Source organism: Dipodomys merriami, unplaced genomic scaffold (assembly GCF_024711535.1).
Source record: "Dipodomys merriami isolate MVZ:Mamm:240054 unplaced genomic scaffold, mDipMer1.0.p SCAF_19, whole genome shotgun sequence".
Lineage (NCBI taxonomy): Eukaryota > Metazoa > Chordata > Mammalia > Rodentia > Heteromyidae > Dipodomys > Dipodomys merriami.
Window position 1 is genome coordinate 8912998 of NW_027203270.1, and position 13975 is coordinate 8926972.

At 56.0% G+C, this 13975-nt stretch overlaps 1 protein-coding gene across 1 annotated transcript in view; it reads right to left on the reverse strand.

Moving 5' to 3' along the window:
- Positions 1-11091, reverse strand: part of Tmem132e (transmembrane protein 132E) — a 53825-nt gene extending 42734 nt beyond the window's left edge. The window contains exon 1 of the mRNA XM_070026748.1: positions 10777-11091. Coding sequence (XP_069882849.1) covers positions 10777-10843 — 67 coding nt within the window. The 5' untranslated portion in view covers positions 10844-11091. The remainder of the gene's footprint in view (positions 1-10776) is intronic.
- Positions 11092-13975: the final 2884 nt, after the last annotated feature.

Genomic DNA, 13975 nt, shown 5'->3' on the forward strand with positions numbered 1-13975 from the left:
ATAAAGACTCTTGCACTGCAGAGTGGGTGTTACTGGCTATGAGTGACAAGCCGGGGCCTGTGCTTCCCACTCCCCAAATCTTGGCTGTGAAAGTAATAAAAAGCATTTCCTCCACACTGAGCCTCTGGACTGCAGGCCCCCAACTCCCATGGGCCATCCAATCTTAGAGAGCTGGACAGTGAGGAGCAGAGGAGCCATCAGGATGTTGGGAAGTGGTGGAGCCGGCTGTTCACAAGCACACCCATCCCTCTGGTTCCCAAAGTGGCCTCTCTGCCATCTGTTGGTGCTAAGGCTGGCACCTGTGGCCATTTCCCATCTCATGATCCCACTCCCCGATCAGTCACTCTCACCGCTCCTGTCCACTCTGCAGCAACCTGCAAACTGTCTCTGGGCAGTGATTCTGGAGACTCCTCCTTAGATCAGGTCATTCCTTCCCTCCATGACTCTCTACCGCTCTCTAGAACTCCATGGAATGCAGGGTCCCCAGTTCTAGCAGACCATCTGCATAAAGAATTTTAAAAAACCCACAAAACAAAACTGGGTGCTGGTAGTTCATCCCTGTAATCCTAGCTTTCCAGGAAGCCGAGATCTAAGGATAGAGGTTCAAAGTCCACCTGGCACAGGAAAGTCCAGGAGATGCTTATCTCCAATTGACCACCAAAAAGCCAGACGCAGAGCTGTGGTTCAAGTGTTAAGAGTGCTAGCCTTGAGTGAAAAAGCTGAGGGACAGTAGCAGGTCCTGAGTTCAAGCCCCAATATTAGTGTCACCCCCCAATAAATAGATAATAAATTTTAAAAATGAAAATAAATTAAAAAAATTTACTAACCATGCACCTGATATTTTGCCTCAAACCCTGTATTCTTTTTTTTTTTTTGGTCGGTCGTGGGACTTGAACTCTGGGCCTGGGCGCTGTCCCTCAGCTCTTCAGCTCAAGGCGAGCGCTCTACCACTTGAGCTACAGCGCCACTTCCAAACCCTGTATTCTTTACCTTGACTGTTCTTCACCCAGAATCTGGCTGCTAAAGGCCAGCATCCATTTTCCCCCCCTAGTTTCTGTCTTTTCTGGTGTGTATCACACACAGGTGAGGTGCTGACTGATTCATCTTCAGAGAAAGAATTCTAGAACCTGATTAAGGATTATTATGTTTTGGGGGGGGTCTGGTCGTGGGGCCTGAACTCTGGGCCTGGGCGCTGTCCCTCAGCTCTTCAGCTCAAGGCTAGCGCTCTACCACTTGAGCCACAGTGCCACTTCCGGCTTTTTTCTTTTTGCTGATGTGGTGCTGAGAAATCGAACCCAGGGCCTCATGCATGCAAGGCAAGCGCTCTACCACTGAGCCACCTTCCCAGCCCCCTGATTAAGGATTCTTGAAGTGGCACCTCCTCTGAGAAGCCTCCCTTGGCTTCTCCCACCATTATGGATTATCTCCCTCTCCTCCCACCACATCCTGGGTCTCTCTCACAGTGTCTGTCACTGTGTTTGATCACAATCTTTGCGGATGCAGCTCCTCTCCCTAGTTAACACCATCTTAGAGACTCCTCCCGGGACAGATCATCCCATTTCCTTCATCGTTACACTCAATACGGTGCTCGGCACTGATGATAACATTAATAGCAAAATATTAACAACTGTCACTTCTGCACTTTCAGACTGTGCCAAGCATGATTCTAAATATTTGACATGTAACAACTCATTGAGTCATCATAACAGCCCTGTAAGTGGGGTACTCCAATAGTCATTTGCAAATGAAAATAGAGAAGCACAGCACGGCTAAGTAACTTGCCTCAAACCACACAGGAAACAACAAAGCCAGACAGTCTGGTCTCCAGGCGTGAGATCGGGGAGGAGGAAAGTTATGAACCCGGAGACTATGTCCAAATTCAACAGCGTTCACACTGAGATTCTACTATGGATCACATAGCAGATGTACAATGATATTAACCTACTCAGTAATTATTAAAGTAAGAGATCCCAGCACTGGTGGCTCATGCCTGTACTCCCAGTTACTCAGGAGGCTGAGATCTAAAGAGCGAGGTCTGAAGCCCAATTGGGCAGAAGTAGAGAAGCTAGAAGTGGAGCCGTGTCTTAAGTGGTAGAGCATCAGTCTGGACCAGGCAAGCTCAGGGTCAGGACTCAGGCCCCGAGTTCAAGCCCTAAGACGGGTGTGTGTTCATGAACATGTGTACACACACACATACATGCATTGCACATGTGTGCGTGTGCGCACACACAATTAAAGTAATAGCATGGTGGCTGCTCAGACACAGCTGTGCAGCTGGTGGGGGTCTGGAGCTGAGGTAGAATGGCCCAGGCTAGCAGCGCCCTGCTGGGAACTCAGCACTCCCTCTGTTTAGACAGCCCTCCCTGTCATCACCACCTCCCCCAGCCCCAGCTTCCAGTCCCTAGCAGGCTCAGACCTCTCATGCATGGGCTGGCTGCTGGCAGTTTTTCTCCTGTGGAGAATAGCACAGAAAATTGAGATCATTTCTCTGCTGTGTTGGCAGCTGAGAAAATAGCATTTTCCCCCCCTCTATTTCCAATCCAAGATTTCCTTCCTATTGGACAATACCCCCCACAAGCCTGTGTGTCCCCTGAAAAGATAGGGCAGGGGATGAGATGGTGGTCTGCTTCACCAAGAGACATGGGCTACAATAGCCTTACAGTGACAAGTAGCTGGTGGTGGGAGAGGAGGCCACCAACCAGGATGCCTGAGGACATACAACGATCTATACAGAGGTCAGAGCAGCAGGTGACCCAGAGCACAGCTCTCTGGGACTTAGGGGAAAGGGATTGTGCAATCTCTGAACACAAGGGCCCTACCTCTTGACTGCCATTCCCCCAAAGCAGAGTCCTGTTAAATCTGGCCAAAGGAGCCAGCCAGCACAGGCAAACCCTACAGCCCCTGGGAGCTGATTCTTTGTGAAGGTAGCTGATTAGTTAGAAGATCAGAATCTGTGTGTGAGAGAAATAAAAATTCGCATCGTCTCAAATGAGAGATAAGAACGGTTGGCATTTGGCCTCCATCAGGACAGCCATTACATAGCTCACTCAGCCTGAGGGCCACTGTCACCCAGACCCAAGAGTGTGGACTCCAACTCCACCCACCTCCCACTGCCCCGCCCCTCCAGCCTCCTTCCTGCTCCCTGAATGGTCACATCCCCGTTCCTGGGTCCTTCATTGGCCCCACCCTCTGCCCAAGACCTGTTCTGGGTATAGGTGTGGGGATGTTCTATTCACTAGGCTCACTTCCTCCCCTGTCCTTCAACTCCAAGCTCAAAGGATTGGTTCATTTCTATGCTCCACATCCCTCCACAAACACCTCTCAAATTTCCCAATTTCCCTAAGCTTTCCTTCCTTCCTTCCTTCCTTCCTTCCTTCCTTCCTTCCTTCCTTCCATTTTTCCCTTCCTTCTCTCCCTCTCTCCCTCCCTCCCTTCCTCCCTTTCTACCTTGCTTCCTTTCTTCTTTTTCACCTTTCTTTCTTATGGTTTTTGAATTAGCCTTGAGATTTGAACTCAGGGACTCATACTTGCTAGGCTGGTATTCTACCACTTGAACCATTCCTTCAAGTCTTGCTTCTTGCTGGTTATTTCTGGAGATGGAATCTAGCAAAGTTTTCTCTCCAGGCTCACCTTAAGCCACAATCCTCTAGATCTCAGCTTCCTGAGTAGCTGGTATCACAGGTGTGAGCACCTACACCCTGCCCCCTGCCACGACTTCTGCCTTCTAATGCATATCATTTATTATTATCCTCTGCCCCCTAACCCTCACACACTACAAAAGCTATAGGCTTCCGGAGTTCTAGTATTTTTGTTATGTCCTAATGCCCAGAAGCATGGCTGGTAAGTAGCAATAGTAAGTAGGAGGAGGAGTAACCTAATGCTTGTTGAGTGATGAGGAGGTGTCTTTGTGGCACCAGGGTGCACCATGGCTCATGTTTGTTTCATTTAACCATTCATCAAAGATCCTCTGTATGCCAGAGGGTGGAGGGAGGCAGTCATAAGCTATCTCAATCCATTGGACTCAGCCAGTAGGGAGGCCAAGAAGCATCACACAGTTAAAAACAGGATAAATCTGCACATGGGGGCAGTGGGTGCTTGTTCATTGGAGAACCTGAGTGGCCTTCTAGAGGAAAATGGTGGACACATGCTGGATGGAAGGCTGGGTAGTGGAAGAGTGTTCTGGTCAGAGGGAACAGCAGGTGCCAACATTCTGACATGAAAAAGAGCATCTCATTCAAGAGACTAGGAAAGAAGCTAGGAAAGAGACTAGAAGAAGCTAGGAAAGAAAGAGCAAGGGGGGTGAACATGAGGTGCCGCCCCCATGCCTGGCTCAGCGGTGTGATCCCTGTGTCTGTTTGCAGGAATCTCCGTGTGCGGAGTCAGAAAACCTGACCGCAAGAGCTGGTACGGCCAGGAACTTGTGGAGCCTCGGTTTCCCTTCTGTGAAGTGGGAACCTCAATGCAGTCTTTAGGTAGCAGCTGCTGTGAGAAACAAATAGAACCCCAGATCTGAAATGCAGAGAACGATCAGGACTTTCCTGGGTAGCGAGGTGTGAGTGAGTGAGCCGGAGTGGGTGTGCATGAGTGTGCGCCTGCACTCTAGCTCCCACGGATACCTTGATCCTGCTGTGACGAACCAGCTGCGTCATCTGAACCAAGCCGCCAAAAATACACTGAATCTGGGCCACAGCCAGGCTCCCCACAGCTCCGGAGGTGGAGGAGGCCTGTGGGGGTTGGGGGGCAGGGTCCTGTCAACTCTCACTGACAGACTCTCACCATTCAAGGGGCTCTGGCCACCTGTGAGGTCCAGGGCTGAGCCTCCCTGATCAAATCAGGGACCTCAGGGATGGCTCAATTCAGCCTCACCTGTCAGAATGGGGGCAGAAACCGTTTCTTTCAACTCCCCCACCCTCCTCCTTCCCTTCTTCCCTTCCTCTCTCAATCCTTCTCTCCTTTCCCCCCTCCTTTTCTCCCCTCCGACCTTCTTTTCTTCCAAAAACCAGAGTGGTACACACAGGCTGTGGCTGGTTTTAGTTAAATGCTAGCCAGCTTCAGGGTGGGTCCTGGGAGGAGTTCAATCAAGGTGAAGGGCAGGTGTCTCTTAGCTGCTTGTTCTTTCTGAGGGCCTAGGTCCTGCCCTGTTGGGTCTGATGGTATTCACATCTGGAATTCTTGGATGGAGATGATCCAGAGAACCAGCACTATTTGAAGAGACAACCAACCCTCCATTGTGGAGACCTGGAGCACATCTCTTTCAGCTCTGAGGACCACCGGGAGATAGGCCCAGGGAAACAGATAAAATGACACCTTCCATTAGCAAGCCCACATCCTAACCGCTGTCCTCAGTGTGAATTGAATAGGGAAAACCATACCAAAGAAAAGAGTAAACCAGTTGTCCACCCTTTTGGGCCAAAAAAGGTACAGGTAAGAATGTAACAGGAAGAACTCCAAATTTTATACATGAGGAGAACTTCCAAAAGGCAGATAATTACCTACATAATTTAGGCAAAAAAAGAGAGATTTTCTTCAATTATCTTTTCTACTTTTTTTCTACACTGAATTATTCATATTTTTTTGCATTCATTCATTCGTGCAACAAGCATTGAATTATCTAGGTAATTGCTTCCATTTTCTACTTCATCCTGCTGGGCTGTCTGTCCACTAGCCAGCAGGCCTAGGGTAGAGAGGGAAGGGAGTGTGGGGCATGCAGAGGTGATAGAGTGATTGCTAGACCCTCAGTCTGTGGGTGCTATCATTCTCACATCTAGCTGGTCCCTCTTTCGCTTTACTGGCCTCTCTTGTCTCCCTCTGATCTGGGCAGCCTATTTGTTCTCTAGACACTGGGTGTGGCCAGGCATGGCCGCTTTATGCCTACACCCCTGTCCTTGAGCCCTGTTGGAGTAGGCTTAGCTAGCTGACTGGATAAAGGAGGCTTTTCTTTGCATTATAAAAGACAGAGGAGGAAAATAGCAGAAGACATCTATTTTCTTTAAAACACACACACACACACATGCACACAACTGGTTCATTAATTTCTTATTAAAATTCTGTGTGGAGCCTGGGGAAGGAAGGAGGGAGAAGACCCTGGGGAGGGGAGGGGTGGCGGATTGCATCTACTTGTTAGCATCTGCCGAAGGCCTCCATGGAGGGAGGCCGGGAAAAGAGGAGGGTGAAGGAAGGGCTTCTTAACTGGGTACTGTAATCCTAGCTACTCGGGAAGCCGAGATCTGAAGATCTAAGTTCAACGTCAACCCCGAGGAAGGAAAGTTCAAGATAATCTTATCTCCAGTGAAGTAGCAAAAAGCTGCAGCTTAAGTGGTAGAGGGTCAGCCTTTGGTGGAAAAGCTAAAGTTCAACATCCCGACCTTGAGTTCAAGCCCTGGTACCAGCATTACAAAAAAACAAAAAACAAAAAAACCTTCCTAATATCCCTAATCAAGAGTTGGATGGGGCCCTGAGAACATCCTCCTCCTCACTACTGGCAGAGGAGAAAAATAAGACTATGGAGAAAGAGGCTTTCTTGGGCTATACAGTAAATCTGGGAGGTTGGGGTTTGGACCCGGGTATCCTGCAACCTTAGGATTATGATTGCAGATTGCTTTGAATGTGCAGACTGGAGCTTTAGAGCTTGAATGTGAAGACTGGGGCTTTAGAGCTTGAATGTGAAGACTGGGGCTGTAGAGCTCCAGGCAGCAAGAGAAGGAAGAGCCCTCGATGCCCTCCATGCTTCTTTCACTGTGCTTGCTCAGCTGTATCCGCGATGGCTACCAGAAACTAGCTTGGGACCAGAAATGCCTCTCTGGAAGAGGCTGCAGAGGGGATGACCTAGGTGGTGGCATCTGCCGAGAAGCCTGGGGCAAACTGCCAATCCATTTAGGCTCTGGGGCTAATTCTGACTCCAGCTTTAACTGGCCGAGTGACCTTGGCCAGTCCCTGCCCCTACATGTCCATTTGCACATCCACGCCACGGGGTGACTCAGTGAGTTTGTGGTCGCTTGGTTACAGGTAGGGAGACAGTGAGATCCCACCCCGGCAGCTGAGCCAAACCTTGGGGATGGGTGGTGGTACCCTCAGCATCCAGGTCTGTATTTTCCAGACAAGTCCAGTTCTGGCACTCACGATGCCTTCCCTTCCTCCCAGCCCAGCACCCAGCCTTCCTCGGAATGAATTCCAATAAAGCTCATTTTCTGCCACCAAGTTTATAACACATCCCCACCTACTGGTCTTAAACATTAACAAAGCTGTGTGGTGGCATATGGCTCTGCGTGGCCACAAGGAAGCCCGGTCTGAGTGAATGGAAGCCGGGCCAGCATACATCTTCCTCTTCACAATGGAGAGCCTGAGGCCTCCTGCATTCCCCCCAAACCCCCAGTCTGGCTTCTTACAATGTGCAGGAGAAGTGCTGGGTGGGTGGGCTGGGGACCACATGCATCCAAAATCACACTGCACCCAGGGTAACACGGGACAGGGTCAAGGCATCCCACCGGAGACCCATGCTTTCCGTGTGCGCTGCCCCAGGGCCTGCTCCTTCCTCTTGTTCTCTTCCTGCCCTCTCTGCCTGGTTATTCCCTCTCTCTCTCTTCAGTCTCTTGCCCCAGAGCTCCCCTTCCTAAGAGCCTGCTGTGTGTGGAGCATGGGAGAAGGAGACTGATGAGTGCAAGACATAACCCCTGTCTTAAGGCAACAGTGTAGGTACCAGGATGGTGACCTGGTAAACACGTCTAGCACCCTGTGTGAGCAGGGATAGCATGGCAGTAGGCAGTGCCAATGGCGCATACACATGAGTTGTGTATATGTATGCTTCCTTCTGCTGGGGTTGCCTGTGTGAAGCCAGAGGAATCTAGGGAGACTCCCTGGAAGAAGTGCTATTTGAGCTGGTCTTTGAAAGCTAAGTAAGGACTTGAATATCCTTGATCCTATAGGCAATGGGGAGTCAGGGCTGGTTACTGAGGAAGGGGGCAAACATAATCAGCTCTTCAACAGATGTAATCACTACTCAGCACCCACCCCCAATACTCCCATTTAAAATGAAAATAGGGGAGATCTTCCTGCAGAGATTGATATAAGAAAGTAGCCTTCACAGACATTCTGTGGAAGAAGTCTTAGGACCTGAAACCGTGGTAATTGGGGGGCCAGCCAGACACACCACTCTGCCCACGCCATGGGCCAAGCTGGGACCTGCAAGGGAGCGGGAACCAGTTCACATGTGATCTCTGCCCAGGAGTCCTGACAGCAAGCAAGAGCAGGGAGGTGGGCCAGAGACCACACTGTGTGGGGAGCTGGAGGGAAGCAGCCCAAGGTCACACTGCCCCATGGCGCCAGAGGCATGCAGAAACCCAGGCTGTCTGGCCTCCAGTCTGGCTATGTGGGAAGAACTCTGTGGCCTCACTGCTCTGCCAAACATCAAACCCTGAAGACGCCTGTCCAGGCCTCAGTGTCTTAGCACGAGCCCAGAAAAATCCAACCAAAAGTTAGCCTGGAGTGGGCACCTTTCCTGATTGAAGGAAGGGAAATATGGTTGAGGTGGGTGTCAGGTAGCTCTAGTAGAGGAAAGCCCAGGGTACATTTATTTACTTATTTGACAGAGCTGTTTTTACTAGCCTTATCCATCTGCGAGATACATAGTTTTAAGCATCTGCTGTGGCACCTGGGGAGACTGATCATGGAAAAGGAAGAGACGTCAGAGCTCATGGTAGTCAGGAAGGAGAATGGTTGGCAGCAGAGCCTCCTGGCTCACCTCTTCCATTCTTCCTGCAGCCAGGCCCTGAGCCCCATGCGAACTGGCACTGTCAGCACTGGCTTGTATGGACAGGGAGAACCTTAAAGCCACCACTCCAGGACTACTGGGGAACAGAAAGGCCTGGAACCTACAGGAAAGAAGTCAGCAGCTACTCCCAGGAATGCATAGGAGGCAGGATGATCACCAGGGAGGGTCATCTAGGGCTGTGGTGGCATGTAAGCAAAGGGAAAAGATCTCCAATACCAGGCTGGGGGATTAGGGAGGTGGGTCATGGGGACCTAGAGACAGCTGCCTGGAGACTATGCCTGGGATTGAAACTGGAACTCTTGAGAGCAACATGCAAAACCACACCTAGACCCAAGGCCTGAGCTTGCAAGCCTCTTCCTGCTGGGTATTCAAGCTTCTTGCTCCTCAGGGCCACAAGGCCAACATACACAGTTCCCAGGAGCAGACAGACAGACAGACAGATTATTTCCTGGCTGCCTCTGTTTCTTACTTGCCACATGGGCAACATGGATGAGGTTTCGGGCTCCTATTGAACCTTTACATTGCTCCCCTATCCTACCCCTGTAGGAGACCCTGCCCAACTCATTGCTGGATAAAGACTTGAGGCTAGCCACTGAACAGAAAACAGCTCCCCAGAAGCCATGGGCCAGCCAGGGAGAGCCAATCCATCCACCGAGGGTGGAGAGTCTGCTTCCTCCCGCCCCCCCCAGCCTCTGGACCCCATGAATCTTATTCAAGAGTCCATTTGCTTTCTTTTGCTTCCACCCTTAGAAACGCTCCCTGCTCAGGGTGCAGGGTGAGGAGAAAGCCTGGCATCACAAACAGAAGGTCCTCCACTAACGCCTAGAGCACAGGGTCCCCCCCTCCATGAGACCCCCACCCCATCCCGTCCCAAGCTTGCCCCCCTCAGTGTGGGGCATCGAAGCTCCCCAACTCGCTCTGGCTGGTGGGGGGAAATGCAGCCCAGGTCTGCGGGCTTCACATTGGGAGGGGGCTTGGGGCTGCTCCTCTCCCCTCTTCCCCCTCCCCAGCTGTCCCTCCCGGCTAGCTTGCTGGGTCAGCGCCCCTCACCGCCTGGAGCGTTTCCAGCTTGCGGGAGGCCCGCTGCAGCTCCCTCGAGTCTGGTCTGAGCTCTCACTCTTTTTGAAGAAGGGGTAGGGGGGAGATGTTGTTCCGAGACCCTCTGTACACCCGCTCCCCCATATCCCCGCTGTCCCATAGCCAAAGCGCGCCAAGACGGGCCCCTCCTTCCCCCACCCCGTTACCGCGGAGCCCCCGGGGCGAGCCTGGGGAGCAGACGCAACAGATTGCAGACCGCCAGAGCTCGGATCCCGCCCGCTCCCTCCGCGCGCTGCCCGCCCGCCCGACGCCTGCGGCCCAGCGCACCCCCCGTCCACCCCCACCCCGGCCGCCCTCCGGGGCTCGCGGGGGCCGGCCCGGTAGATGCAGCTCGCTGCTGGACTTCGGCAGGCCGGCCTTGGCCGCTGCCCGCCCCGGGTCAGGCCACTTCCCTTCACCCGAGGATCGCCGCAGGAAGCCAGGCAGCGAGCCCGCGGCGACTGTGCACCGGCCTGCGCGCCAGGGGCCAAGGAAGGCGCGATCCAGCGGATCACCACCGTCCCCCTTCCCCGCCGGGTGGGCTGCAGGGCGGGGGGGGGGGACCGGCGGGGTGGGGAGAAGCAGGGGAAACCATTTAGCGGGTCTCTAGGAGCCCTGTAAGATTTCCGTGGGCGGACACGCCCCCAAGATGCTTAGGTTGGGATCCTTCTCTTCCCACCCTTCTCCTGCACCGGGCTGGGTCCCCACCGCAGGCTCGAACCTCGGACTCCCCGCTGGGGGACTTGGCTGCCGGCGGTCATTCGAGCTGCAGCCCGTAAGGCAGGTCTGGGAGTCGTGGCCGGAGTGTGTATGCGTGTGTGCGTGTGTTGTGTGTGTGTAAGAGGGGGTGCTCTTCTCCTAGTCCTCCCTGCGCCCCCCTCCAGTGACGCCCGCCGCATCTTCACCCCCCGAGTCTGCGCCGCGACACTTACCGTGGGCGAGCAGCGCCGAGAGGCAGAGCAGGGCGGCGCCGCCGCGGCCCGACATCCCCGGGGCCATGGCCGAGGCCGGGGGGAGGGGAGGGGAGGCGGGAAGAGTCCGAGGTGGGGGCGACAGTCCACGGCGACGTGGCCCCTGGCGGGGCTCGGTCACATCCAACTCACTGTGAGGCTCAGCTGTCTCTGCGGAGGCTTTGTGGTCGGTGGTGATTGGTGGTGAGGGTGGTGGTGGGGGAGACCCAGGGACCGCGATCGGAGGGACACTTGGCGGGGAGGGGGCGTCCCAGACGCCGCCCGGCGACACCCCGGGAAGCTGGCCGAGGAGACGCGGCTCGGGGCGGGAGAAGCCTCCACCTCCCTCGGCTGGTGCCCCCTGCAGGATCTGCCAGGCGAGGGGTGTGTTGGGAGGGAGGGAGGGTTGGTGGGGAGTGGGGGGCACCGCACGTGCGGTTCCCGGGGGGCGCCCCCACCCCACCGGGGAGCCCGCGGGAGTCCCGGGTGCGGAGGGTGCTGCTTGCTTAGAATCTGGTGCCGGATCTCGGGGCCTCGCGGCCCGGTTGGAGTCGGTGCGCGTGCGAGGAGGGCGCGGGTTCCCAGCGCCCGCCCCGGTGGCTTCGCTTTCGGCGGGCACCCCGCATGGAGAGCGCGGCTTCCCTTCCTCCCAGAGCCCGGAATAAATAATAATAATAAGAAGAATAAGACAAAAAATCCCAGGTCAGGTGGCCGAGGGATGATTTCTCTTTCCCAAAGAGAGAAAGGAGAGTGAGGGGGGAGGGAAAAAAATCCAGGCAACTTTAATCCATCCAGAGAAGGAAAAGTTTCCGTGCAGTGCTGAGACCAGGCGACACGGGCCGCCACCCCCCGAGGCGACGCCCAGATGGAACGGCCAAGGCGGGTGGCCCGAGGTCGGTCCCCTCCCAGCGCTTCTTCCGGGACTCCAGCGCGCTCGCTCCAGTCTCGACCCGGGCGGGCCCCGCGCAAACACAGGCCGGCTCCGCGCCTCCCGGCCGGCCGGGCAGCGGTTCCGCAGCTGGGGGGGAGAGATGGCGGTACGGCCGGAACCGGCTACCCCATCAAGATGGGGTTTGGAGAACACGAAGAAGCTTGTGGGAAAGCAAGCTAACGTTCCCGGACCCGAGTCCTTCCAGCCGGCAGCGTCGATTCCAGCCTCCAGCCCATCAACGCCGTAGGATGAAAAAGGAGGGGAGGGCGCTCGGCTTAGCCCGCGGCGGCTCCGGGCCACCCTTCTCTTGCTCTCGGGTCTCCGGTGTCAGCAGAGGGGGTGCACTGCCCCGCTGGTTTCTCCGTCTTCCCTGGGGGAGGAGGGAGAGGGTTGGCTGCACAAACCTTGAACTTTCCCGAGGTTCACGCTCTCCGATGGCTCCTTCTCCCAGCTGCCCCTGCCCGACCCCCCCCCCCTCCCCCGGACGCGCGCTCTCCCGCTGTCTCCGGGGCGGCGGGACACCGACGCTCGGCTCTCCCGGGGTCAGTTGAGATGAGCGGATCGCCGCACCAGTCCGGGCTGCGGGTGTCCAGACGTGGGCGCGGAGCCAGGGGACCAGGGTACCCCGGCACCAGCGCAGCCCCGGGCTGGGGACGAGGCAGCCGATGCCTTCGGGGCCGAGTAGAGAGGAGGTGCGGGCGGCGGGGGGGACCGGCTCCCCATGGACGTGTGTGTGTGTGTGTGTGTGTGTAAGGGTCGGGGGAGAATCCGGGAGCAAAGAGGAGGCGTGGGGGCGTCACAGTTGCACGAAGCCTTGGCCGCCGCCGCCGCCTCTTCCTCGGCGCTCGCTCCGGCTGCTCCGCCGTAAATGACTGGAGAGGGAGAGCAGAGCGAGGCGCACGCTCGCGCCCTCCCTCCCGGGTCCGGGGATCCAGCGCGCCCACCCGGGCAGCGGCGGGCGCCGAGCTGGGCGCGCTCGCTCCCCTCCCCGCCCGACTCCCCGCGGTCACGTGGCCCTGGAGCGCAAGGCCCACGGCTTGCGCGCCACGGAGACCCCCCCCCCGCCCCTCCGCTCCCCACACCCCTGTCCCCCCCCCACCATCCCCGCACTCCCACCCCCGTCTGTCCACGTGTCCGTTCCGCATTCCCAGCCTGGGGGCGCGCGCGCGCGGCTCCTTCTGGAGACTCGAGCCGGGGCTGGCCCGGCGATTCCGCGCTCCGGGTTTACGCTTTATTATTATTATTTCCCCTCCACCCTTCTCCAATGCAGGCCGGCGCTGGGACCCGAGCGGGGCCGGCCGGTGGCGGCAGCCGCCACCGCAGTCACCGCGGTCCCTTGGCAAAGGATGCCAGCTCCCTGCCGGGCGCCGGAGGTGGTTGTTTTTCAGCCGATCTACCAGAGGCGCGGGTAGGGGGCCTCCTAACCACCGCCCCCCGCCCCCAACACCCAGAGCCTGCGTGGGTTTGTCCAGGGGACCCGGTGGGAACCAGCCCGGCGGCTTGTGGCCGCGCCCAGCTCCGCCCCGGCGGCGCGGGAGCTCTCGGGGGCTCCGCTCGGTGCAGGGAGGCGCAGGGAAGGGGGGCGGGCGAAGGAGGGCAGGCCCGGTTGGTGGGGAGGAAGGAGGGGGACTGCGAAACCCACAGGTTGTTTTTGCAAATCTCTACAAAGGTCTGGGGTGGTCGTGAGGAGCCTGCTGACGAGGGGAAAGGGGGGTGGGTGGCCTCTTCCACCAGAGTGCAATCTCCATCAGACCCGACGAGGCAATCAGACATTGGATCGAGGATAGTGATTTTATAGCATCATGGGGCATCACGTCCCCCAAACCCAGAAGTAACGTTGGATGGATGAGGGGCGCTCCATCCTCCCCTCAGGGGCCACCGTAGTCGCCCCTGTGACTTTTCCTTTTAATCCAAGAGAGGGACATTTTGTTTTTGGAAAATGGTCTTGGACCGGATCCTGGAAACCTTCCTTCTCTTGGGCTGATGATGATCGTGGTCTCAGCTTAATACCGGGGGATCTGCAGGAGCAGCTCTCCCCTCTCCCACTGCTATGTGTCTGGAACTTTGAGGTACAAGTGTGGAGGGGTGCGGCGGGGAGAGGGGCAGGTGCGGATGTTGGAGGCTCTGAGGATGGAAGGTGCTGGAGTAGTCAAAGAAGATGATTCTCATTAAGCCTCTAATGCGGGATGGCAATTAATGTCACCCAAGGGCTTATTAACCATCCCACTGAGAGGCACAAGCCAGCAATCA